The sequence below is a fragment of the Trichosurus vulpecula genome, chromosome 2 (assembly GCF_011100635.1).
Source record: "Trichosurus vulpecula isolate mTriVul1 chromosome 2, mTriVul1.pri, whole genome shotgun sequence".
In the NCBI taxonomy this organism is placed as follows: domain Eukaryota; kingdom Metazoa; phylum Chordata; class Mammalia; order Diprotodontia; family Phalangeridae; genus Trichosurus; species Trichosurus vulpecula.
Genome location: NC_050574.1, coordinates 24,453,010 through 24,477,206, shown reverse-complemented (window position 1 = coordinate 24,477,206; position 24,197 = coordinate 24,453,010). Strand labels below are relative to the sequence as shown.

The 24,197-nt window shown below is 42.3% G+C and overlaps 1 protein-coding gene across 1 annotated transcript in view; it reads right to left on the bottom strand.

Moving 5' to 3' along the window:
* LOC118836306 (nephrocystin-4-like) overlaps positions 1-24,197 on the bottom strand; it is a 56,887-nt gene that overhangs the window by 16,093 nt on the left and 16,597 nt on the right. The window contains 6 exon segments of the mRNA XM_036743637.1: positions 19-175; positions 6,578-6,664; positions 7,776-7,962; positions 8,265-8,491; positions 10,323-10,534; positions 23,384-23,512. Of these exon segments, the coding sequence (XP_036599532.1) occupies positions 19-175; positions 6,578-6,664; positions 7,776-7,962; positions 8,265-8,491; positions 10,323-10,534; positions 23,384-23,512 (999 nt within the window).

Here is a 24,197-nt window from a genome sequence, read left to right as displayed (position 1 = left end):
ACCTGAATGAGGGCTTACCAGGCAAGGTGTGCCAAGGAGGGAGCCGGATAGACTTCTTCAGGAAGGAGAGCTCTGGGTGATAAAACCGAAACGTCTGATCAACTACGTGGGGTTGATATTCCACATTCACGCACAGGATGGCAATGGGTTTGCCACTGCTCACACTAAACGATACCTGGCACATAAAAGAACAACCCCCAGTATCAGAGAAGAGTAGGAATCACAGATTTCTGCTTACGCTTCCCATCATCATCATCATCTTCACAGCACCACTGCATTCTGAAGACCACAAAGCCATCTACAAACATTATCTCATTAGACATGTGCAGCCACTCTAGATGTTGCAAATTCTACTTTACAGATGAGAGAACTAAGGCTTAGAGAGGTTATAGAATTTGTTGGTGGTCAAATGGCTAGTAAGGGCTGGAAACTGGATTCAGATCCAGGTGTTCCTGACTCAGTCCACTGCATGGTGCCTGTCCTTAGAGACTCTCTTATCCCTGTCACCCTCACCTTATAAATAAGGAAATGAGGCATAGAGAGGTTAAGAGACCTACCCAAGGCCACACAATTGATCAGCATTTGTTAAATGCTTAATATGTACCAGGCACTATGCCAACTTATTGGCACACAAAACTATAAAGACACACAGGTCTCTGCCAGTAAATGATAAAGCCAGGATTTGAACTCAGGTTTCCTGGTCCCAACCCAGTGCCCTTTCTACTGTACCAACTGCATGCTGTCTGTCTCCCAAGAGCTGTCCTTTCCCATAAGAAAGTTTACTTCTAGTCATCTGATACAGCCTGGTCCGGAAATCTTGAAAAGCCTTGGTAAAATGACAAAGAGAAAAGAAGACCTGATTGCCTAGTTAAGGGGTCTCAGGAAGCATCGGTGTTGTCCCATAAAAGCCAACTAAGGCCCAAGTTCCAGTCTAGATGTATCTTATAGTCAGAGAATCAAGAGGCCCTTGGAGATCACCCTGGTCCAATCCATACCTAATTGACAATGCCTTCGAACAACACCTTCCACATTGGCTATCCAGCCACTGCTTGATCTAAGAGGTCTAACCAATCAACTAATCAACAGGTATTTTTTAAGCACCGCTCTGTGTCAGGCCCTGTGCTAAATGCTGGTGACATAACATATCCAGAATGAAACAATCCCTATTCACCGTGGGCATAATGACATTCCGGTGGGGGAGATATCCAGTCAGTTCAGAGTGTTCCAAATGCTTCCATGCATTATAAGCTATTAAAATGTTTTAATTGCTTGAAATGCATGCAGGTATTTGAAACATTCTCTATAAAAATATAAAGTATAAAAGTAGAAATATAAAGTGAATAAATAAAAATACATACAGAGTAGTTAACTACAAAGTGGTTTGGGAGGAAGGGCCCTTGCAGTTGCGGGGGGGGGGGGGGTGGTTAGGAAAGATAGGATCTGAACACAAATTTCCTGACTCCAAGTCTAAATCTCTACCCCCGAGGCAGCCTATTCAAAATTGCATAGCTTGAATTGTTAGAAAGTTCTACCTTAAGTTGAGCTCCTAGGTCATGTTCTGTGGAAACTCATTAACTAAAAGGTTTTCAGAGAACTCAGTGCAGCAGAGATTTCTAGGGTGCTAAGTGGCTGAGATAATTCATTTCTCCTTGAGAGAAACTGGAAATGAGCTTCCAGGCTCCATCGACCTAATACCGATACGGTCATGGTAAGTCTCAGAAGGGTTAGTGAACATTTTTACAGGTCAGGAAATGGTTTTCAAAAAATCTATGAGCTACGCAGAATAATCTGTATAATTCCATATTTCCTTCATACTTCAATAGTACTTTAATTCTCCTTCAATACAGAGGGAAAAAGAAGATGGGTGGATCCCGTGGGGAGAGCAAAGGATGACAGACAGGCCCGGAGCCGGAGTGCTCAAGGGCTCCCTCATGCTGTCTCCTTCTGGTGAGAAGAGTCACACAGAGTGGGCAGGACCGGATGGGTTGTCCTTTGCCTTGTGTCGACGAGGTCATGCATCCAGCTGAGTTTCCACACTCCGAGGAGGAGCCAGGGGCACATCTCCTGCACTGAGGCTGTGCATCTGCCCCCAGCCAGGCTGGTCCTCTGACAGTTGGGAGGCTAATGCCCGGGCCTTTGGACTTCAGGAGGACCTGCCAGATCTTGACACACATCAGCATCGCCTTCAAGGACTGGGCTCACTCCCAGGACAGAGGGAAGCAGCACTGAAGGCTTCTGACCCAAAGTAGAAGAAAAAAGCACTCCTACATCAGGGGAGCTTCTATGAATTAAACTAACCAGAGTCAAGCTGTGCACGAGGAGAAAGCAGCTCCTCTGACCTGGGGCACAGGTGGGCCTCACTTTTCACCCAGTTGGGATTAAAGCCTGAGGAGAAGCCAACCTTAGCAGCTGTCTCTTGGCTAATGCCCACATCTCATTTCTTTCTCATACTTTGCGTTCAGAGTGATGAGGATGAGGATGTCTTTAGAAAGGAAGGACTTTGTGTTTTTCCAGGACAACTGCTGGTAAAAAAATATTCACTTCAGAAATCCCCATTAAAACATCAGAGCACCAAGTTTCTCCTTATGGTATCACGCCAGCAGGACTGTGAAGCAAGACCTCTTTACAAACATCATTTTTCCTTTGAGATAGCAATTAAGGATTTAAGTCTTACTGTCCAGAAGAGATAAAGCACAGAGAAAACATATTAATCCTACAAGATTCAGGAGCACTATGGAAGGAGTTATTGCATAACAAGTTTAAATATGTTTTAAATGGCCTTCATGCTATGACAAAATTGTTCCTCAAGGACAGGGGCAACAGACTTCAGCGATACCTGACTTGAATACTCCAGAACTATGAGTTATTTCACCTCTAGAGAACTGTCTACTCCAAGGGCCTGCAAGACAGCACATGGCAGAATGAAGTGTCTGGCGGCTCCACAGGCTGCATCCCCTCCAGGAGCCTTGGGATGCTTCTGTGACCCCCACCCCCACCCCACCCTTTCTGTAACTTCTCCAGAAAAGTCTCCCCAACCTGCTGGAGGCCTTTCTCCGGTTCTTTTCCTATTTCGTGGAGAGCTGTGCAACTCTCAGTCTCTGTCCATTATTCTTTAATCTCACTTCATGACAGCCCTCATCTTCATCTGGCCAAAAATGATGCTTTTTATGCCACTTCTTATGAGAATATGCTGGAGTCCGATATGTTTTTCCATGGTCCTCTGGGTCACTGGCAATTTCAGTCCTTCTGAGTCAGCAGCATTTCATCATTTACAAACAAATAGAAGACATCAGAGGAATTTTCATGTTAAAAAGATGAGCATTTATGACATTGAAAAATTTGGGATTAATTCAAGTTCAGTGCAATTTACAAAATTCCCAGTCTAATCTCCTCCTGTTCAATTACAGGTCCAGCTTACTGGTTACGGCAATGACTTTACCCTGCTGTGATCTGAGCGGCTGATTTCATCCACTTTGTTTTCCACTGTGGATGGCTATCAGTCTCCTTCAAGTGACAATGGATCATAGGAAAAGGAGGCTTTGTATTATTCTGGAGCTTGATGATGTCAGCACAATGTCACCTGTGCCAAGTTGTCCCTAGAGATCCTCATCATGGATAAGTACTCTTCTATTTGAACTAGGCACAGAACGTCTTCCATAACAGTGAACACCCACCTTAGGCAAACATATATACATAAGTATATACGTATATATACACAAGTATATACACATATATTTGTGTATATATTCATATAGTTGAATATATGTTTTATATTTAAATATATATTTATGTTTTATATATAAAGTATGTATTTATATATTTGTATATGTATTTTACATTTTGCGTGCGTCTATATATGCATACACACACATATATTTCTGTATATATTTGTAGAGATTACTGTCAATGATAGTCTGTCCGTTCCCTTCTCACACCTTCTTCAAGGAGGCCTTTAATGAATGTGCCAGTTATTCTTTGCAAAAAACTTTCATTGATATCTTTTGTTTTTACAAAAGATACCTTCACTTCTGAATATATTCCTCCCCTTGCCCCTGCCCAGTGAGTCATCCTTTATGACAAAGACTTTTTTAAAAGAGCAAAATAAAGCATTTCAGCATAACTGACCTAGCTCTTCCATGAGTTTGACAATACATGTAATGTTTCCATACCAATAGTGCCCCACTCTGTTAAGAAGGGAGGAAGGTACATTTTTCCTTTTCCAAAACCAAATACTGTCATTATAAATGCAAATAGATTATTCTCATTGAAATTTTATAGGTATGGTTATAATTAAGCATGGAGATTATTTATGCATCCTGATTCACCTTTCTTTGGCATTAATAAGGTCCATGGTTTTTTTTTCCAAATATTTGGTATCCTCCCATTTTTAGCTATCTTAAGAATCAATGCCCCCCAAATTGTGTCACCTCCAGCATGGACCTCGGCTGGGATATCTGTTCTAGTCCATCTGTTCTTCCCATCTTGGTTTTGCATGATTATACATCTCATTTAGGAGGCTCTCCATATCTGCTTCTTCAGGCAGTATATATGAGACAACATCCTTAGACACTAAATGTGAGGGATTCGTATCAGTGAAGGAGAAAAGAGTTTTTCATAAAACTCTTAACAGGTCTTTTTCAATTTTTGTCTGGTTTGCTGTCCTCAGGGTTCATCCCTAAATCCTGCAAGTTCTCATCAGCCTTGGAACTCCCTGTCATCACCACCCCATTCCTCTGATCAGAGGGTGAAATCATGAACTCCAAAAATCTCTATTTAAGAATGGAGCTCAGTTTGGAACATCTCATTTCTTACCTGCCTGCTCTTCCTTGGGACTTCTCTAGCATGCCCCCATGTCAGGTGCCTTCCCCAGTCCTCCCCCACTTTTTGGCATCCTTTTGCCTTTCATATGTTGTCTTTGCCATTAGAATGCAAGCTCCCTGAAGGCAGGGACTATTTTTCTTATTTTTTATTCTTTTTGTATTCCCAGAATTTGGCACAGTATCTAGATTATTCCATAGTAGCACTTAAAGGTTTATTGACTGACTGACTAAATACTTTCCAGATTATCTGACTTAACTGGTATCTCCCTAACTTTTAGTAAATCTCTTTTTCCCTCTACTGCTTCCCACTATTTTAGTGGCAATACTGCTTAGAATCTTTCACCATCCTCTGCTATAAGATTTTACAAGCAAGTCTTTATTCTAGTTGCTGTATCTCTATGTTTGGTGAGGAGATGAAGCGTCTGCCAGTGGAGATGGTTCTAGGATCATTTGGTCTCTTCATTGTAGGAATTGGTTTATATCCATTAAGCTCCCTCAGGAAAGGTTGATAATCTGTGTCAGTATCTACTGTTTTGTGGAGTTTTCCATTTTTTCTGTTTCAACAGCTCATTTAAACAGGTCAGGCTGGAGTGGCCTCAATTGCACAACATTCTCCTCACTTTCATGCTTTCTTCTAATTTCATTTTATTTTTGATCGAACAAGTCATTGATCCAACTGTTCACTGACAGCTAATTCAAAAATGAGTTCCACAGCAGCTTCCTGTCTATTAGCATGTAATCAATTTCAATTTGGGGGTGTCATTTGGTTCTCACAGCTTCTGGGGCCTCTTAATTCTCTTCCTGAAGATGTATGGGTATGAAGTGTCTGTAGCCTAAAAACCTTTGGCTTCTTTTGTTTCTTCCTCCTGAGCCATGTTTTCCAACATATTTTCATCTTCTTCCTCTCTGCTTACCTTTGCATGGGAGTCCTGGAGCATTCAAATACAGGCAGATTTAATTTCAAGGTTATCATAGAATTTTTCCATCTTCTTATTCTCTGCAACAAATTTTGGTGCATAAGCTCCCATTGTCATCAGATTGGGATTTTATTTTTGCCGGTAATAACAAACAGCATGGTACAAGATGATCAGGCCCTGCGTGAAACATTTTTTGTTTCCTTTGGATAAATGATGATAAAGCCAGTTCTGTAGAGGCTGTTACTTGTTTATCTAACCTGTGAGCCATCCTGCTCCTGGGATGTCACTTGATTTCCTTTCATCTGATTCATATCCAGAACGTCAAGACAAGTATAATACAGCGCCTCCAGCATCATGTCCGTTTCGCTACTGATCCAGACCCCTCTTCTTTAGAGTACCACTAGTTAAATGAGTGTTTACAGAGGGTCTAGAAATTGCCTGATTCTTAGCATTTTCTTTCCCCTCTTCTGTGACATCCCTGCAGAAGAGGAAGTGGGTCACACACGAATGAAAACTATTTTGTGTTGTTTATAGTTTGCCATGGTCAAAGAATTTATCACCAAGTGGCCAACCTCCTGGTGATGAGCTCAGCTCCCCAAGACACTATAAAACAACACAAATGAATGTCATATGTTTGATGTGCTGACACCAACACTGGAAGGTGCAAAGATAGTGAGAAAACTAATGGCAAAAATAGATCACTGTGTATTCTCTGAAAATAAAGTTCTCTTTTCAGTTAGGCATGTGGATCTTGATTGTCCAATCCAATTATATAACCCTTCCCCCTTCCCTGAGCTGCATTAGCCCTTCAGAATCAGTATCCCTACCCCCACCATTTACCTTAATGCTTTTGGTGGGTATTTCACTGGACTTCCAGGGCAACGTGGATTCTGGGACCTTGTCAGATCTACATTCAGAAGGACATTGCTAGAAATCAGAGGACATGAGTTATAATGGAAATGTTAGAAACAATTTATAAATGTATATTAACAGCTGTGCAGTTTACAGCTTCCAGAAATTTCACAGAGCCATCTGGAATGTTGATTCGTATTCAGCAGCAAAGAGTTTAGGGGTCAATATAAATGATTAAACATTTTAAAATTACATATGTGTGTGTATTTGTGTATATATACACATACACCTAAATATACATGTGTACGTGTATGTGTGTATATGTGCATATATGTACATGTACATGTACATGTGTATGTCCATGTTTGTGTATTTTTATATGTATGACAGGAAAATAATGATCATTCCATTTAAGATGGAGTAGCACATTTCAGTAGCTGCGGAGCTGAGAAACCACTAAAGCCTTGAAATTCTCATTCCATTTGGCTTTGTTAAGCAAGAGGAGACACAGGCATAGATTCTGTGAGAGCTGAAAGCAGATATCCTGGCCTCTTCTGTCACCTGTCACAGGTAACAGTGGACAATTTAAGGCTGCTGAGCAGCTCCTTAATAAATACTTGTTAGGTTAGAAAGAAAATCAAACAAAGATTTGGTAGAAGAGAAAAAGTCTAGTTTATTTTTCTAGTAAACTAAAGAAATTCTGGTGTTCCCTCATACCCTAAAAGGATGGGCCCTGGAAGTCTATTGCTACCAAATCCAAAAGAGGGATGTGGCAGAACATCTAGACCTTGAAAGAACCTTTGAGGTCATGGAATCCAACTCCTTCACGTGACAGAGGAAGGAAATGGCACAGGGGCCACAGCCAGACTCAGACACAAGTCTTTGGATGCCAAACCCATGCTCTCTCCATGACACCGGTCTTTCTAATGTGGGGACAAATTTCTCAGAAACAATTTGACTAGTTTTTTTAACACAAATGAAAGCAGAAAACTTCAAATTACCTAGAAAGGAACAAAATGAATCATGAATTCACATTCCTAGAACTTCTAAAGTCTGTCTCCAGAAACACATAAAATGATATGAAGAATGAAAGTTAATTCCCCCAAATCACTTAGTCAAATGGATCTTTCTCCATTCTACATGAGCACTGATTGTGCCTGAGCATCACACAGGGCAGATTTCCTACCTGCATCATAACAGTGTGATCTAGGCAGAAAGTCTGATATTTGAAAGGGATGTGAACTGTCTCCTTGGGGCGCAGGTAGAGTTGCGGGGTGCAGTTTTCGTGGAGATGGAACATGTCTTCTTCCAGTGGCGTATGCACTTTGGTAGCATCTTTGAAGTGTCTCCACTCCCTACTATCCAGAATGACGCTAGAAAAAAGGTCAGCAGCATTACTCTTATGGATATACACACCATCACTCTGGACTGCAAGGGGGCCTATTCTACCTGGTGAATTCATACTGGGGGAAAACATCCTACCCACTTTCTAAGAGGTTACTGGCTTTGGAGGGTATTCCTTCCCTTGGCCACGAACCTATCCTTTAACCTGCACGAAGCAGACCAGTGACACCCCCTTCTGAAGACTGAATCAGTTCAGTAAGGCAACACCATTCTCACCAAGAAGATGGAGCTGAGTGATATTTTTTTAAAAGCCAGCCAAAGTGAGCCATACCTGAGCTCTGGGTTATCAATCTCAATGGACACTGTATGCTGTAGGTTGTGTGGATTCCTAAGGGCAAACTCAAAGAATTCAGCAGTGCCCATAGTGGCATAGATAGTATGGTGGGTAGTGATGACCAGGCTCAGCATGTTGGTGATGCTCTCTACTTTGGTCCGTTCTCGATATGCATCAATAATCTGGAGATCCCGGGAGTGCTGAGTTTGGACATTATGCTGCACCTTTAGAAAGGAAAACACTGAGTTAAGGAAATGGATCCTTTTCCCCCAGTCACCCCGATCCCCAACCTCAGCACTGGGCCATCAGCCTCCAGGATTTCCTCTTTTCCTACATGGTCAGTATCCCAGAGTAACATGTCAAAGTCTACCCTGATTTCCTCAAGAGGTTTAAATTTTGAAAACACTAGGTTGAGTTGGCAAGATTCTCTGAGATCAGCACTGTGCCCAAATACCATCTCCCCAAAGGTGCTGTCCCCATTCTCTCTGAAGCATAGCTATTATCCTAGAGAACAACTCTAATAGCAAGCAGGGAAGAGAGAAAACCTACTCAACACTGCATCTATTTCCACAGCTCTTTCCCTCATGAGGAATGCAAAATCCCCCAAACTAAGAGAGGCAGAATATGGTACAATGGAGGAAAAGTGGCTCCAAGCTGGGAAGACCCACCTCTGCCACCTCTGGCGGTGTGGCCCTGAGCAGCACCCTTAGCTTCTCAGTGGCCTACATAACTCTCTAAGACTAGTAGAGAAGGTGCTGATCTGCACTGCGGAGGGAGTTTCTTCACCTGGGAGGTTCAGGTTCTATCCCTACTTCTGTATTTTGAGAGGCACTGGATAGGGCTTTGAACTCAGAGTCAGAAAGACCTGGGTTTCAGTCCTGCCTCAGCCACTTCCTGGCTATGTGGACCCTGGGCAAGTTCCTTAATGCTGTCTGCCTCAGATTCTGCTGCATCTGTGAAATGAGGGGGTTAGACCAGAGGGCCTCTGGGGTCCCTTTGGCTCTACATCTGCAGTCCTAGGATGGAGGCAAATGCAAAGACTGTAAGGGCACACTCAAGCTGACAAAAGCTTGTTAAAAACTGGATAAAAGTGGGAACTAACTGTCTCTTTGGGTCATCTAATATTCCTTTTCTAAAAGAAAATGGTGGATAGCTAATGGACCTTGCTCCCTGCCCCATTTGTGTGAACAACATTCCTGTGGGTTTACTGTCCATGCCTGCCCACCGTATGGCCTCTGAGTGACCCACAATTTTAATTATTTTGAGAATATGGCATTCCATGGCTCACAGCCATATGCAACATTAAAAAGAAGATCAATGTTAAAAACATGGGGTTTTGAAATCGATTCTCTCCTCCCTCCCCATCTATCCAAAGCTCTAGAAGGAATGAAAAAAACCCACCATAAATATGGTAAAGAAACTGTCTAATTTTTCCCCTCAAAATCCTCTACATCAGTAATTCTAGGAATGATTAAAATTGGGTAGAGAAGTCGCATAAGATCAGTTCACATCTCAGAATTGTAGTAGAGGGTTTTACAAAGAGGATGCTGAATAATTTTTCTCTTTGGTTAGAGATGAATGAGTAAGAGATAAGAGGCTATCGGTAAATCAGGAGAAGTTTTGTCGAACGCAAGGAAGGACCATCAAGTGTAGTTGACAACTACACCAAGGAAAGCTGTGGGGTCTTGGTCCCTCAAGATCCATAAGAAGAGGGTAGATACCCATCATTCTGACATCCACCCTCCTGAATCAGAGTGCCAGACATAGGGGAACATCTCTTTTAGGGTCCCTCCCATGTCTACTCTTCTGTTCCTATAAGGAGAGATTCCATCTCAGATGGTCATGTAACCATTCCAACAAGAAAATTCACTTCCACAGCTGGAAATTATGACATACGGGAATCCCAAGTTAAATTGCCTTGTACTCTGCCACCAAGAAATGGCATAGGCTGGATGAGGTCAAGCGATATCCTGAGAGAATGCCAAAGCCCTAAGACCACTCTGGAACCACAAATGTAGCCACCAACGGCTTGCTGGCTAAAAGCAGGTCTCTCACCAGTAGGTTTTTCTTCTCAAGGCCAAGATTGCTTTCAGACTCCTGACGTCGCACTGCCACCATCCTCTCAAGCTTGCGCTTCCGCGTGGCATCCGCCTCTTGGTTGGTGACCTGATGGACCTTGCTCCCCTCTTGCTTGTTAGTGAAAAGCATTGCGGCTAATTCACTGTCCACATCGGCTAGCTTCCGAGCTTGAGCCACGTTTTTAAAAGCTGCAAAGTTGCCAAATAAGAGAGTCAGAGCCTAGTTTGGGAGTGAATGTTCTTCAAGAATGCACAGATGACAAACCTGTTAGTATAATTTTCTCCTTCTAGGCCAGGAAGCTGCAAAGGTATCATTTCAAAGGCTAGGACAAGTCCAAGTTGTTCAGTTCTAGGATGTCAAGTCACGTGATTCTATTCTATACCTTGTTGCTATCACCTCTATAGGATCCCTCTTAGTAGCACCATCCCCCACCGGCACCACCCAAATAAGGGATTCTGATGTGCGTTCTTAAGTATTGATTAATACTAATGTGCCCTGCTATGCAGAGATTTTCTGGTGCCTAGCAGGTAAGGGAAGTCACATGATATTTGGAAAGGAGATCACTCCACATCTCAACACTATACACGAGGACGCTGAATCATTGTTCCCCTTGGTCAGAGAGGAATGAACGAGAGAAAAGAGGCTACCGGTAAAGCAGGAGAAGTTTCTGTTGAATGTAAGGAAGGACCATCAAGGTAACAAAAACTCGACAACTACAAAAAGGAAAGCTACAGGAGCTGTTATTTTAGCCACATAAGGAAACTCATTTAGACACAATGACAATGACAAGCAGCTGAATCCTCAGCAAACCCACCATATCACCAGTGCTACAATGACCGAACACTGATGCTTCTCAATGAATTGGGGATCCTGCTGATGTGGGTATTCCTTCCCATCAATTCCTTCTCACACGATAAGACACCTGCTTACCACCTCCCATAAACCCTACATCCTCCACAAGAAGTCCACTCAACATTTCTTCCTTTAGAGCTCCTCATACTACATGGATACCAGTGAAGCCCATGGGACATCTGTTGGTGATTCCTCACATTCACTACATGATCAGTTCACATTTGTTTCTTCCTCCTAGTCACACCTCTCTCTGATGATGTCCTTTATGCCATTCCTCTGGTATGCTTTTTCCTTGCTACTGCACCACAGTCCATGCTTGTCCATCATGCTATCCATTGGCTTTTGGGTGAGCTACAACTTTAATTTTTTGGAAAATATCATATTCCAGGGCTAACAGTCATAGAGCAACATTAAAAGATGATGGATCTTTGAAACTGATTCTGTTCCACTCCCTTTCCTTAGAACATTTCTGCTTCTGCTGCTGCAACCCCCAGCCCTACCCTTGGTCCATCCACCATGGAAAAAACCAAGATCATCTGCAAGACAAAGCCATCTGAGTTCCAGGATGACATGGCCCTTTGCAGGAAGGCAGTAACTGGGTGAGGGGCTGATCTCTCCAATGAGGGGCACCATCTATTCTGCAAGGCCTGCAAGAACCTGAATAGGGGAATTAGGTCAGCCTAACACATCATTCCCAATATCAAGCCAAAAAACTAACTCCATCAACAAGAAGATGCATCTAGCCAAAGACTATGAGGAGAAAGTGGGATGTAAACAAGATCCACCTGGAGAGCCAGTGAATAAAATTTTAACACCCAATGCAACAAATCCAGAGAGGAGGGAGAGGGAGAGGGAGAGAGGAGAGAGAGAGAAGGAGGGAGGGAGAGGGGGGGGGGGAGAGAGAGAGAGAGAGAAGGAGGGAGGGAGGGAGAGGGGGGAGAGAGAGAGAGAGAGAGAAGGGGGCGGGGAGAGAGAGAGAGAGAGAGAAGCAGGGAGGGAGAGAGAAGGAGGGAGGGAGGGAGAGGGAGAGAGGGAGAGAAGGAGGGAGGTAGGGAGGGGGAGAGAGGGAGAGGGAGAGAGGGAAAGAGGGAGAGAGAGAGGGAGAGAGAGAGGGAGAGGAGAGGGAGAGAGAGAGAGAGAGAGAGAGAGAGAGAGGGAGAGAGAGAGAGAGAGAGAGAGAGAGATCTTCTCTCCTCAGATGGAGAGAGACACCTTTAGGGACCTTGCTGAAGGAACCTGTAGTGATGACTGGAAACAAACAACAGACAATGCCCAAGGGACTTATCAAGGAGCACTTGACATTAATAAGAATGAGACATAATTCATCTACTGTTAGTTCTAAACTTTTCTGTACTTCACTATGAGATCCTTCCTTAGTAATCCAAAGCTTGCCTGCATATTGGCTAAAATGACTTTTGATGAGGTGTCAGTCAATAAACATTTATTAAGTGCCAACTATGTACCAGGCTTACAGCTAGGTAATGCAATGAATAGAGCCCCAGGCTTGGAGTCAGGAAGATCTGAGTTCAAATCCAGCATCAGACATTTACTGAGTAACCCTGGGCAAGCCATTTAACCCCTATTTGCCTCAGTTCTTCATCTGCAAAATGGGGATACACTGGAGAAGGAAATGGCAAACCACTCCAGTATCTTTGCCAAGAAAATCCCACGGACTCCAGGGGGTCTCATAGAGCCAGACACAACTGAACAAGTGAACAACAACAAATGTACCAGGCACTGTGCTAAATGCTACAGATACACAAAAATGCAAAAAAACAGCCACCACCCTCAAGGAGCTCACAGCCTAATGAAGGATTCAGATCACAGAATCTGATACACCGCGTGATGAATCATAAAAAGACAGTGCCCTGATCATGCAGCTGCCTAGAGGCCACCTCACATCCTGGACATCGCACAGTGCAGGGCAACAGAGATGCAGAGAACTAAACTTCAGGGGGCAGGATGGGGGAAGGGGGTGTCAGCTTCATTTTTATATATCTCCGTCCTTTACAGCTCCCCTTGGATTTCCTACAGGAAAGGGAACCCAGGTGTGTGCATGGAAATCAACTCCTCCCAGACTTGTACGCCAAAGCTTTGGAAAAACTCCATTCCTTGTTTTGTGTTTGCCCTGATCTTCCTGCCATGGTCACCACTGTAGAAAGGCACTAATGGTTTCATTTCTTTTCAATGTAAGTAACTTTCAGACACTTATGTAAGAGACTAAAGCCTATCTAGAATTTTAAAAACATGAACTACTTCTACAAGGGACTGTTTTGCATGCCAGTGAAAACGCAGAAGAGGAGTTAATTGCAACTCAAGTGTTCTGCATCGCTCTTTCCCCCTACACCTTATTTCCACCTTATTCTTCTGAGTTTTGCTTTCAGCTAACAACTGCCATATGCTCTTCTTATATATTCCTTTTTTAGGAGGAATCTCTAAGTATCATGTGGAATGGAAACAAGTCTGCCATTTCAGGGTTAGAGAGCACAAACTGAAAAATGCCTTCTATACACTGAGTCTGGGAGACTGCTGTCTGTCCACAATGAGATGTTGTTTACTTATTCCCCAGTTGCTGCTGGTCTACCTGGAGACTCCCCTTTACCCAACAAAAGTCCCCTCATATTCCTGCCCTTGTAGCTCTGGTCTTCACTGTCCTACCACAAAGAAACAGCACTCAACTGCCACAATACAAGTCCTGCTTTTTAGCAAGTGAAAGGGTGTATCACATCTTCATATGCTAGAACGAGGAGAAAAACTGAGTCAACTCTGAGTCCAACCCTTTGTAACAACAATGCTGCTTGCAGCTGTTGTGCAGGTGTAAGACCAATAGTACCAGCACACAGGAGGGCTGCCAGCACAAGTTTTTGATTTGCTTTTCTAAGGAGAGCAACTTTAAGGGATTAACAATCTTACTTTAATTAAACATACATATATCATTCACTTAGTTCAGGGGAAAAAGTCAGCAACCTGAATTTCGGAGAAAATAACACAAGTCAACAGACAGGTTTCTATCTGACCACAGCAATACATACATAGTTAACAGAGAGAGAAGGACCAACATCTGGGTTTTCAAAGCCAGGGGGCTCCTTAACAGCTACCCAGAGTCTCATCTGGACAAAGCACACAAATGCTCTTCCAATGAGTGAGCCCCCTGAAGCAAAATGCTAACCTCAGAGTATATATACACTTCTTGAGGGTCAGCCCACAGAGGGCATCACAGCCATGTGACTCAAACTCATGTGACTTCCTTGTGACTTAAGCAGGTCATCAAAGACTCTTAATTAATCAAAGATGCTTGATTCAAACAAAGGCAAGTCTCAATCAAAGGCACCTGATTACCTTAGTGCTGAGAAGAACTAGAACTCCAAAAGCAAAAAGAGCAAAACAAAAAGTCCCACTTCACTTGCTATTACACCCTTGCAACGCAGATTCGTGCACGTGGGAGGGGTATGGAGTTTGACCAGTGATTATTACGTAGAAAGTTTGAATGATTATTGTGTGCCACTAATAAGTGACTACAGTTTCAAAAAGTCTTATGAAATATGTCCAACGTAACAGCATATTAAAGTAAAATAAAATTATGCTTTATAGGCAAGAAAAGGTGCAGTTGAGTTTTTGAAAAGAAGCACCACCGTGCAATTTCTCTAATAAAATCCAACCTACTCTTCTCCTATGTAATTATTGGGCTCAGTGAATTATCTACTGACAGCATATGTCAAAAATGTATTTTTTCAGTATATTTTTCAGCGTGTGTGTGTGTGTACTGATGAACCATCTCTATAGTCTGCACAACAGGTATCCTCCTTCTATAAGGTTTTTCCTATGTGGATTATTGGGCCAAACTCTTTGAAGTGATTACCGATCTCATTCAGGAATTGTTCTAGGAATTGATGCAATCAGCACCACGCTATTTGCAAACAGAAGCATCTGAAGGGTGTCACCATCTAGAGGGAATTTTTCTATTTGAACTTGTTCGGAAATCCTCAATGACGGCATTTAATGCCTTTGACAAACATAAACGTATGGTATAAATAATCTGAGGATCAATCGATATAAACAATCTGGAGGTGAATGAATAAAGCATGTTACTGTTGTTGCTGTTTGTCTTTTGTTTTTGAAGAGGATCAATGACAGCACAGGTGATGTTTTTGACTTGTGCATGAACTGGATTTAAGTAAGGCAAAATTGCACAAAGTTGTTAGCCTCACTCTCTCTTCCAGAGTCATCAAAGTCCAGTGGCAAGACAAAAGTCAAGAGCACTGGCGATGGTTCAGGATGCAGTGGACAACCTTGGCATCTTCAACGTGTGACCGAGCTCTAGGCTCCCCACAGCACCTGCTTCAGCTGCCTTCATAGCCACTGGAACAGACATCCACCCATTCTGCTGGGAGAAGTTTTTACTTGCTTAGAGTAGACATCCCCCTAGCTCACTGATGGGTTTGAGGCCTGTTGGTTCCCCTCAACCTGGTTCAGCCTGTCTGCCAAGATGGTTTTATTAGGGTGTGGCTGTGCTTGCCACAGCTTCTTGGAGCCACATGGGAGTTATACAGATAGACAGTACCTACCTCAAATTACTTTAATGGAGATCTGGTCTCATCATTGTGGGTATTGTCTCCAATGCTGCATGTCATAACCCATATTTATGTCTGTCTTACATATTTCTTTTCCATGTTCTCATAAACATTTTTTTAGGTCTTTCAAGGAATCTAATGATTTCATATGCATGAAACAGCTCTTGGTGTTAGGTGACCCTTTAAGGAAATGTTTTGTTCTACTCAATCAAAAGCTTTGTTATTTGTCCAAAAACAAGAAGCATAATGGGATCTTGTATTCTTTCATTTGAAGAAGTACCCACAGCAGCCAAGCTAACTCCTAACCTGGCTCAGCTCCTAACTACTCTCTTCACTATTTTGCCAACAACCCCCCTCCCCATGTCCCCTCTTCCTCTTTCATCTCCTTTTTAAGTGTTGTCTTCCTCCATTAGCATGTAAGGTCCTTGACTCAGTGAATGATAGTCTTGTATCTGTATACCCAGCACTTGGCAGAATACCTGGCACATAATATGTTCTTGATAAATGCTTTCTCTCAATTGGGGAATGGCTGAACAAGTTGTGGTATACGACTGTAATGGAATACTATTGTGCTATAAGAAATGATGAACAGGCAGATTTCAGAAAAACCTGGGAAGACTTATACGAACTGATGCTGAGTGAAGTGAGCAAAACCAGGAGAACATTGCATACAGTAACAGCCACAGTGTGTGATGACTGATTTTGACAGACTTAGCCCTTCTCAGCAATGCAAGGACCTAAAACTTTTCCAAAGGACTCATGATGGAAAATACCATCCACATCCAGAGAAAGAACTATGAAGCCATAATGCAGAGTGAAGCAGACTATTTTCTTTTTTGTTTTGTTTTCTTTCTCATGGCTTCTCCCATTCGTTCTAATTCTTCTATGCAACATGACTAAAGTGAAAATGTGTTTAATAGGAATGTATGTGTAAAGGCAATATCAGATTGCATGCCGTCTTGGGCAGGGAGGAGGAGAAAATCTAAAACTTATGGAAGTGAATGTTGAAAACTAAAAATAAATAAATTAAGTTTTAAAAAATGCTTTCTCTCTCTTTCTTCCTTTTCTTGATCTCTCTTCCTTCCTCCCTCCCTCCTCTCCTCACCCCCTCTGCCTTTCAGTCTTTCAAGATTTGGTCTTGCTGAAGAATACTACTAATGAAAGCCTGCCTGTACCCTTCTCACATTTATCAAATATGCCCTCAATATGTACGCAGATTATTCTCATCAAGATTTATAAAAGTGGGCTATTATACTTATAGGTAAGTAGTTGATGTTTTCTTGCCTTTTTTTTCTCCATAAAAATAAGATCTATTTTTTCTAATCTTCTCTCTCAGATACCTTAAGAATGGATCCCTCAACACCCTCAAGACTGTGTGACTTCCAGCATGAGCCTCCTCTCATTTTAGTCCATCTGCTTTTTCTATTTTTGTCTTCCTGGGCACCATTACTAATTCCTTGTGCTTTAAGTACAGCTTGGGCTAGATGTCAGAGTCCAAGTGTGGACTATTCTCCATCACTGATGGAGAAGAGAGTTTGCTATAGACATCTTGGTGTAGTTTTCAAATTTTTCATCTGTCTATGACCTTCTTCCAGTTTCACCCCTGAAGTTTCAGAAGTTATGGCTTCTTCAGTCCTCTTGTGAAGATTTTAATAAATTTGTTTACCCTTTCCTGCTTTTCACTCTTTTGAGGCAATACTACCCATGATGTTCTGCTGTCCTCCATTGTAAGATTTTACAAGTGACTTTATATTCTAAACCAGCACTGTTCTCGGCTGCCACATAATTCTGCCCAGCAAATCTATCAAGTGTTTTCTGGCAGGTGTGGTTTTTAGGTTTGTTTGGTCTTTTCATCGTGGCAACTAACTTACATGAGTTAAGCTTCCCTAGGAAATAGTGACTGTATTGATGTCTGTTCTTTTATCTGCTTCTCATTTTTTAGCATTAAGGGCTTTGTTTTAAGTAGGTCAGATTGGCATTGGCTCAATTACACATCATATCTTCTCATTTTTATTTTCTGTCCAATTCGGTATTGCTTTTAATCTTTGCTCTAATAAGCCAACGGTCATTGTACAACGCTGATCTAGAAATGAGTTCTAACAAATAACCAATGGTTTCTTGTCTGATAGTATATATGTAACTAAACTCATTTTTCATAACAATATTTAGTGTTTGCCAGGTGTGGCATTTCCTGAGTGTCTTTTAAATAAAATATTCATGACATAAAGGCAGGAGCTATCTGCATAGTGTATAAACTTTCAGCCCCTTTAGTTTTTTACACCCAAGCAATATTTTCCAGCATTTTTTTTACTGTCACCTCACCCACTTTGGTATTCAAGTCACTAGTAATAAAGTATATGTTGACTTAATTTTGAAGATTTTACAAAATTCTTAGAACTTTTCTTCTGTAACAGATATTACCCCATAAGTTTCAATTATTTTCATGGTGGGTTTTTTCAAATATTTATTTCCTATGCTACAACAAGAGATGACCAACTATCTCATGAAATGATATTTCTTTGTTGCCTTTTGACACAGGATAAAAAGTAACTCTTATGTGCTTCTCCAAGAGAAACTTAAAGTCCTCCTTCCACTTAGCTACAACCTCATTTTGTCTTCTCGTTTTATTTATAGCAACAATGTGAATATTGATGTGATTCAGTTCCCATAGTGAGATGCTATTGCATGTACTGCTAAAATGGACCTGGGAGCCTTTCCAATATTGGCAGACCCTGACAGAGTCTGCTCTCTGATAGCACAGCTTCAAGAACTCTGGGTCACCTCCACAAGACAGAAATAAGGCTTTATGAAGGTACAATGGTTTATAAACCATATTAAGGGAATAGTGTGCCACACTTACTCATCTCTTTACAATGCTGGAGGCTTGAGGGATCAGTGAAGCTGATGACTAATAAGGTTAGTCCATGGAACCTACCACCTTACACAAACAGTGTATTTCTAGAAAATAATTTAAATGCAGAATAAAATAAATCATCTGTGGCCTACCCCCAAATTACCCCGCAGGGCACTCACTGAATGTTCTACACAATGAGTCAGCAGAACCTCACCATGGCATGCCAGCCTCTCGTTCGCCATCAAACGTGTGGCTTCTTCTCACTAGGAAGCAGAACTAAGCTTCTTCTCCCCACTCCCACCCACCCCTTCCTCTGGAACAAGTAAACAAGTGCTATTTTCAGGCGACCCACCACTCTATTTTAAAGCTATTTAATTGCTTTCCAGATGCAGAAAATTGGCTCAGATGTCTTAAACTACTGCTAAAAATGATCATTTTAAGTCTTGATGGGGTGTGAATAGACAAGTGGGATAAGAGTTATTGAGAAAGGGGGCTCTAGAGGAAGGAAGGTCATTCTAAGGAATGGAATTTTCCAAACAAATGTTCTTTGCATGAAATCAACAAAGGTGGGGAGTGTGGCGCCTTCTCTCACCCAGCTTGTCCCTGAGACACCCAAGAAGATCAGGATTTTCTCATGTATAAGTTTTCATTCTGAAACTGCTCTGTCTGTGCCCCTTCTGGCTTCCATGAAGACATGAAGGAAACTTCTAGAACTGTTCTGAGGGACTGGTCTGTTGGGATATCTCTAAGCTAGGAAGCACCACATTCTTTTCAGAACAGACTGACCAGTTTTACATTTTGGCAAAGAGGAGGAATGCCAGGATTTCCAGCTATCACAGGCTTCCTTCTCTGGTTCTGAACAAGTACAGGAACTGTGTTCCTATTCAGAGACACCTTGTCTACCTTCACTCATCTTCTAGGAATATGAGAACATCATCTCATCAATTTCTGTTGTCCATCAACAAATGGAGGGTGCCATCAGATATGAGTCATGCATACACCCCTGCCGTGTGGACCACTGAGGGTGATTTGGCAGGGGCATTAAATGATCTCAGCCTGTGTTCTGGGAGCACTGGCGTTTTCTGTCTGGAACACAGAGAAGAGAACTCTGTTGCATTGTTTAAAGCCAGTTTGAAAGACATGCCTGGTGACATATCACCTATTTCGTTTATCTGAGGGTCAACTTATCTATGTCCTGTTTATAAGGGGAACTGTAGTTATATTGTGGGAGGAGACTATCAGATGCTGTTAATTCTGTGCTGACAATGAAAACAGAAAAGGGAGCATTCCTTCAAAGCATGACCAGGTCCCTTGTGTCAAGGAAGGGCTTCTCAAACAAGGATTATGTTATCCTAGCCATTATCTAAGTCTGGCCCAGGTGGGCCAGAAGGTGATGAACTCAGCCAAGACAACTTTGAAAGCTCTTCTCCTAAATCACAGGGGAACAAGGATCTATGTCAACAGAGGAAAAGAGACAGATGATTGAAGACTGAAGCTTAAAATATAAACTCAGAGAACTTTTCTTAATTATGATGAGGACAGAAAGAGCACTGGTCTGGAAATGCGGAGATCTGGGTTCTGGTTGCAGGTTTGCCACTATGCGATCTAGAACAGATCAGTTACCAAGGCTAGAAATCAGTTTCTTCAACATTAAAGTGAAAATACTGGATTTAGAGAGTACTTTCCAGCTCATAAATCCCATTCCTTCTATATGGTAGGGGCTTATTAAGTAGCTGGTGAATTAAACTGCAATTAATGTATTTTATAAGTTTGATAATAATGTTAATAACTGACCATGTAATGGTTAAGGGTTGGCAAAACACTTCTATAAATTGCCTCATTCGAGCCTGTTATTGACTCTGTGAGAAAGGTTCTATGGGTTTTATAATCCCCGTTCAGAAGATGCCCAAGGTCATACAGTAAGTGCTGGTGACAGGTTTGCACCCAGATGTTCTTGTTTCCAACTCTAGCACTCTATCACAATGCTAATAAAAGGCCAACAAATTAAGATTACGGATTATCTATAAAAATTATCACACCATTTGTTACTTTATATTACACACAGAGCAATCTTATAGTAGAAAGGATTTGGGATAGTAGGGAGGTGAGGGGAAAGTTTGGCTGAAGAGATAGGTCTGCCTAAGCAAGATAGAAGTTAGGTTTATACAACACATACTCTTCAGGGACAGGGAAAAACCCTTTGATCCAATGATGGGAGGGAGAGGAAGAGAGAGAAGGAAAGAAGGAAGGAAAGAAGGAAGGAAGGAAGGAAGGAAGGAAGGAAGGAAGGAAGGAAGGAAAGAAGGAAATAAGGAAGGAAGGAAGGAGGGAAGGAGGGAAGGAAGGAGGGAAGGAAGGAGGGAAGGAAGGAAGGAAGGAGGGAAGAAGGGAAGGAAGGAAGGAGGGAAAAAGGGAAGGAAGGAAGGAAGGAAGGAGGGAAGGAAGGAAGGAGGGAAAAAGGGAAGGAAGGAAGGAAGGAAGGAAGGAGGGAAGGAGGGAGGGAAGAAGGGAAGGAAGGAAGGAAGGAAGGAAGGAAGGAAGGAAGGAAGGAAGGAAGGAAGGAGGGAAGGAAGGAGGGAAGGAGGGAAGGAAGGAGGGAAGGAGGGAAGGAAGGAGGGAAGGAGGGAAGGAAGGAAGGAGGGAAGGAGAGAAGGAAGGAGGGAAGAAGGGAAGGAAGGAAGGAGGGAAGAAGGGAAGGAAGGAAGGAAGGAGGGAAGAAGGGAAGGAAGGAAGGAGGGAAGGAAGGAAGGAAGGAAGGAAGGAAGGACAGATTTATTAAGCACCTACTGTGTGCCAGTCACTGTGCTAAGTTCTTCACAAATATTACCTCATTTGAGTTTCATAACAACCCTACAAGACAGGTGCTATTGTTTAAGTGACTCTCTAAGTAAGTGTCCAAGGCTAGGTCTGAGCTCAGGTCTTCCGGAGTCCGGGTCCTATTCTGAGCAGTGGATATTATCTTGGTACACTGGGAGGAGAAGGATAGGGAGTAGGCCTGCAGTTTCATGGGTGTAGGGAACTCTCCGTTCACAAACCCCCCATGCTAATGGAGTTCAGTGCATACTTGGCCTCTCCTGGGCACGAACGATCACAGAGCTGGTTTGGGTCAGAGGCAGGCCTGGAGCACAGGTCTTCCTGGCTTGAAGGTCAGCTCTCCATCCAAAATGTCTCCCTGCCTGACACAAGTTATGTCTGTTTCCTTGCATCCATAAGTAAAGCTATTCACACTTTGGATCTTATAAACGCACCTGTTTATAAGGGGAGTTGGTAGCTATATCGTGGGAGGAGGCTATCAGATGCTGCTAACTCTGTGGAGGCAATGAAAACAGAAAAGGGAGTGTTCCCTCAAAGTGTGACCGGGGCTCTGTGTCAAGGAAGGGTTTCTCAAACAAGGACCACATTGTCCTAGCCATTATTTTCAAATACAGAAGAAGGAAAAGTGGAAGGAGTCTGGAATTGTGAATCAGGAGACGTGAATTCTAATCCCAGATCCGTTAACTTACACTTTGTATGATCTTGGGTCCAACGAGCCCTGCTCAGGTCTCAGTTTCCTCATCTAGGGCAATGTGCTACAGTGGAAAGGGCCATGGGTTTGGGATCGCAGGAGCTAGGCTCAAAGCCCAGCTCTGCCATGTAAACCTGGACAATCACTTCACCTCTGGGCCTCAGTTTCCTCATAGATGATGTCTCTGAAGTGCCTTCCAGCTCTAGAGCTATACTCTGCAGAGCTAGTTAGAGAATTAACTTACGAGGCCTTTTCTGGATTTAATACACGGGGCAACTGTTTCATGTTGTATCAAATTTATTATTTATTATAGTTATCTACAGAGGGAAAAAACCCTCAAAAAAGTTTTTTTTTTTTCACTAAAAGGAAGATATTTTCCAAGCTAAGTTTATAGGATTTAAAGCTGGCAGGAACCTTAGAGATCAGTTCACACAGCTCTTTCACCTTACAGATGATTGTTATGGAGCTCAAATGAGATAATATTTGTAAAGAACTTAGCACAGTGACTGGCACGCAGTAGATGGAACTGACTTCCCCAAGGTCTTCTATTCTCAAACATAAGGGTGGAATGCCCATGAGTGTCTAAAATATGGCACTTCCTCATTTCCCACCCCAGCTCACTCATTGTGGACTCCTGTGACTTCTATGGCAGCACCTGTTTGGGACTTCTTTGACTTCCCCACCATGCTCTTGCTTCAGGTACCTCCCAGGCCCCCCCTTTCAGCTTTCTTTTGTGTAATATCTTCCCCCATTAGATGATAAGCTCCTTGAAGGCAGGGGTTGTCTTTCTTTTTCACATCTGTATCCCTTGTGCTTAATACAGTGTCTGATACAGAGCAATGCTTAATAAATGTTTATTGACTATCATTGACTATTCAAACCTATTAAAATAATCCAATGCTCTCCCTGTTTCTTTTATCTTTTCCTCCTGCTCCACTGCAGGTGAGCAGCTAGCTAACCCACAACAAATGCCACTCACAGGATTCCAATTACTCTGTCAAAGAATAGAGCTTGATTTCCACAGAACCAAGTACACAGACCATGGCATTTGATTAATGAGGAGAACAAACGTGACTGGAAAAATCAGTAAGATTACTTAGGGCATATGTTCCAGGGCTAAGCCTGGATGATGTTCTGTTAGCACTGTTTTCCAAGGAAGGACGGTTCTAGTTACTATCCCCTCAATTCTCTGCTTACCACCCCGGGGTAGGTAGGGAGCATCTAGGTATGGAGCAAGATGCCCTCCTCTACTTACCTCTATGGCCTCCAAGGCTAAGAAGACTGCCTCCGTGGAAGCCACCGGTCCCATCGTTAGAGGAAATGATCCGCGATCGTGAAGGGGGCAATGAGTCGGAATCATTTGATTTCTGTTCAGACACATGACCTAAATTGAAATCACCCCCATAAGGGTAACAAGAATATATTAATAGCAAAGAAGGTTTTTTTTAAAAAATTTTAATAAAGGCTTAATGAGAGGCAAACACATAGTAGAATTCTAACTTCTAAATTATACACCATATTAAAACCTTTACTCCCAAGCTCTGGTTTCAATTTGTTCTATTATAAAGAAAGAATGACATGTAAAAAGAACGCCATTAGCTTTCACCTCATTCATCTTTTGTTTTCTACATCCTTGACTTCTAAGAGGCATGAGGTGCACCTTTTTGCACTAATGAGACAAACAACCTGACACCAAGTAGGCGGACACAGGTACTCTTATTCATCTGATCTCTAGACAAATCTCCAATGTCTTAACCTGGGTGGAATTTTACAGTCTCTTTAAAATTATAACAAAACTGTCACAAAATTATCCTTTTAAATTCTGTAACTTTGCTGTGGGCCACATTAAAATGTGAGACTTCAAAGGCTTTTACATATAATTGTCTTTAACCACAAGCACATTTTAAGGCAAAAAACCCTGCACTCAATGGATGTTAGAATTGCTTGAGTTCCTCCATAACACAATGGTTTTGAGAGAGCAAGCTTACTCTTTAAGAAGGATGAATAAGCTCCCACAAAAATCCAGAACGTGTAACTGCTAATTTTGCAAGGTTAGCCATAGCACTCTA